Source organism: Cyprinodon variegatus, unplaced genomic scaffold (assembly GCF_000732505.1).
Source record: "Cyprinodon variegatus isolate N-32 unplaced genomic scaffold, C_variegatus-1.0 Scaffold1891, whole genome shotgun sequence".
Taxonomy (NCBI): Eukaryota; Metazoa; Chordata; class Actinopteri; order Cyprinodontiformes; family Cyprinodontidae; genus Cyprinodon; species Cyprinodon variegatus.
The window spans coordinates 45,147-48,546 of record NW_015152344.1 but is presented as its reverse complement, the minus strand read 5'-3'; the positions used below and the strand labels follow the sequence as shown (position 1 = coordinate 48,546).

The 3,400-nt window shown below is 48.2% G+C and overlaps 1 protein-coding gene across 1 annotated transcript in view; it reads left to right on the top strand.

The window, feature by feature from the left end:
- The window catches only part of LOC107104801 (muscle M-line assembly protein unc-89-like), a gene marked incomplete at its 5' end in the record, with an annotated part of 25,387 nt that extends 22,122 nt beyond the window's left edge, over nt 1-3,265 (top strand). Inside the window, 4 exons of the mRNA XM_015404899.1 lie at nt 1,895-2,233; nt 2,306-2,644; nt 2,727-3,065; nt 3,186-3,265. Coding sequence (XP_015260385.1) covers nt 1,895-2,233; nt 2,306-2,644; nt 2,727-3,065; nt 3,186-3,265 — 1,097 coding nt within the window. The remainder of the gene's footprint in view (nt 1-1,894; nt 2,234-2,305; nt 2,645-2,726; nt 3,066-3,185) is intronic.
- Nucleotides 3,266-3,400: the final 135 nt, after the last annotated feature.

The following is a 3,400-nucleotide window of genomic DNA, read 5'->3' as shown; positions in this document are numbered from 1 at the left end:
CCCTGAGAGCAGCAGATGGATTCCAGAGCGAGATCTTCAGGTTTGGCTCTCTAGGGCAGGCAGGCAGGTAACAGGCTAAGCTCATCCAGAGCTTCAGACAAGAGACAAGTTTCCAAACTTGGTCAACACTGCGGCGTTGAAGGAAGGTCTGGCAGCTGCTTAAGTAGAGCAGGTCTCCTGATAGGCTGACGAGATCCAGGTGTGCAGGAGGGCTCTAGCCCAGGAGACCCACTGCGGACTCTGCCGGAGAAAGGTGGTACTTCTCCAGATCCCAACAGATTTGGCTTTGCAAATTAAAGTATTACCAGGTAAAGAGCAACAGTGAGATAGTGAGTTAACTACATCAGCTGAAGTCTCTTATTTAACATGATTATTGAACAGGTTATTGCACAGGGTATTAAATAGTAATTATTCTCCATTGCAGCAGTTATTGTGGTTGTAGCGTCTCATTGTAGAGTCTGGTTGCAGCAGAATGAATGACCTGCAGTAGCGCTCCTTTTTCCAAACAGGCTGTAAAAGTCTCTGACTAAAGGAGCTGCTCAGCTCCTCTCCAGGCTGCTGCAGAGGGTGGAAGGTGGCGTCCATGATGGATGGAAGCTTGGACAGCTCCCTCCTCTCAGTCCAGTTTATTATTGATGTGAACACACAGGGATTCTAAACTCCACAGTTTCTATGTCCTGCCCCTGGATGTTCACGGGGAGTGAGGTGGGGGTCTTCTCCTGAAGTCCATCACCATCTCCTTGGTTCTGGTGTCCAGACACAGTTGGTTCTTCTCACAACAGTCCACAAAGTTCATGATGACCATCGATCCTCCAGCTCCTTCCCCTCAGAAACACAGCCCACAATGGCCGAGTCACCAGAGACCTTCTGGAGGTGGCAGCTGTCCCTGTTGGAGGTGAAGTCTGAGGTGTAGAGGGTGAAGAGGAGCAGAGACACAACGGTGCCATGGGGGTCCTGGTACTGCATACCTCTGGCGGACAGTTGTGCAGCTGCACCTACTGAAGACGTTCAGTAGGTGCAGCTGAAGGCGTACCTCCAGCTTCCCCCTCAGCAGCGCTGGTCTGATGGTGTTGAAAGCGCTGGAGAAGTTCAAGAACATGACTCCCACTGCACTCGCGGTGGTCTCCAGGTGGGTGAGCACCAACTGCCGGAGGTAGATGATGGCATCCTCCACTCTGATGTCAGGTTGGTAAGCAGCGGGTCCAGGGTGTGGCTCACCACGGTGCAGAGGTGTGCAAGCATGAGGTGCTCCATGTTCTTCATCAAGTGGGAGGTCAGGGTGATCGGTCTAAAGTGGGCTGGTTTCTTGGTGTGTGGCGTTTTGGGAACCAGTGCCACACAGGAGGTCTTCCAGAGAGTGGTTCGTTTAGCATAAGTATGAAGAAAGAAAAGATCCAAACACAATGAATAAAATTTGATATCTGACCCAAATTTAGTCAGTTATTAAAACCAGTTAAGTGAATAAAGGCATCACATGCTTGCCCAGACTGTACACTCATTGTTTATGTTTATGCATTTAGCAGAAGCTTTTATCCAAAGCGACTTACAAAATAGACATAATGTTAAAGTCACAGAGCAGGTGGAGGTTTGACAGGACCCAGGTTTGTTTAGCTTCCTGAAAACCTGCTCACTCCATGCAGATTTCCCAGTCTAGGTTCAGAACCAGGACCTTCTTGGTGCTTCGTTAACAGAGCTAGAATCTGCTCCTCCATGCAGTCCCAGTGTTTCTGATGGGGGAGTGGATTTTAATGGGTTTATACCTCTGGTTTGTTCTATAGATCTACTTTTATGCCTGGTGTAGAATCAATAGAGCCGGGTTGGGTCATAACAAGGATTCTGTATCATTAGGGATGTTTGATGGTTTTAAATGCATCTCTGGTTCTATTCCTGACAGAGAGCCTGATGGAGGAGGTGGAGGTCACAGAAGGAGAAGATGTTGTCCATCTGCCTTTTAAAACATTAGCTAACCTGCCTCAAGATGCTAAAGTGGTTTGGAGCCACACGGATAAACCTGACAAAGTACACCAGTACCAGAATGGTCAGAACCAGTTAGAGAGACAGAACCGTGAGTACCAGGACCGGACAGCCATGAATCCTGATGCTCTGCAGACTGGAGACCTGACCCTCACTCTGAAGGATCCCAGACTGGGAGACAGCGGCATCTATATCTGTATCGTCTATGACAATGATGGAAAAATACTGAGACGGAAAGTAGTGACGCTCACTGTGAGAGGTTAGTAATGATAACTCATTGCTGAGGTCTGTGACCTCAGGTAATCTGACCAATGTTCCTCTCTGCTCTCAGTCTACAAGGTGGAAAAGGTTTCTGTTGACGAAGGAAAGAGGTCTGTCGTTCTTCCCTTTCATGCAACACCCTCCCTCCTCTCTGAGAGCATCACTGTGGAGTGGAGACTCTCAGATGTAGAAGACACGATGCTCTACAAATATCAGAGAGGCCATCACATACCAGCAGAGGACCAGGTTTATGGAGGCCACACAGAGATGAATAAAGATCCATTAACCACTGGAGACCTCAGTCTGACCATCAGGGACCTCCGTCTGACTGACGGTGTTTATACCTGCACCATCTATGATGAGAATGAAGAGAGGCTGCAGCAGAAGGTGGTGGTCCTCATAGTCAGAGGTGAGTGGAAGCAGTTGCTCTATCCTCAGAAGGAACAACCTTTGGTTTCTCTGGACTCCTGATGTTCTGCTCTGATCCTCAGATTTACAAATGGAGATTGTGGAGGTACCAAAGAGAGAAGCATATGTGACACTTCCCTTTAAAATCCAACCTCCTGAAGAAGAAGACCTAAAGATCAGGTGGATACATGCTGGCTCCAAACAATCTGAGGTCATCACCTTTGAGAATGGAGAACTTCAAGTTTCCCAATATAGCAAGCTTTATCGCCGTCACATTAAGATGGATAAAGACCTGCTGAGTTCTGGAGACCTCAGTCTGATCCTGAAGCATCCTGGTTATAAGGACAATGGCCTCTACAAATGTACCGTCTACAGTGGCCAGAAGATCCAGCAGGAGAAAATGGTGACGCTCAGCGTTAAAGGTGAAGACGGGTTCATCAGGTCCAAGTCTTTATCCCAGCATTAGCTTTAGGTGTAGTTTCATGACACGATGGATGGATGAAGTTCTTCAGTCTGAGATGTTCTCTCTGGTTTATCTGCAGATCCTCTGGACAGCAGCTTCTTGGAACGACTTCAGTCCCACAGGAGGAGCAGGAGACCAGCCGCTTCATCTCTGGAGTAATTGTCCTTCTGTTCTTCCATCTTAGTAATAAATGTGTGATCCAGCTGGGCTGAGCAGGGAACCAGGTCTCAGTGCAGAAGCTTCACCTGGAGCTGCTCTAAAGCACTCAGTGGGATCCATTAAAGGTGACCAGTG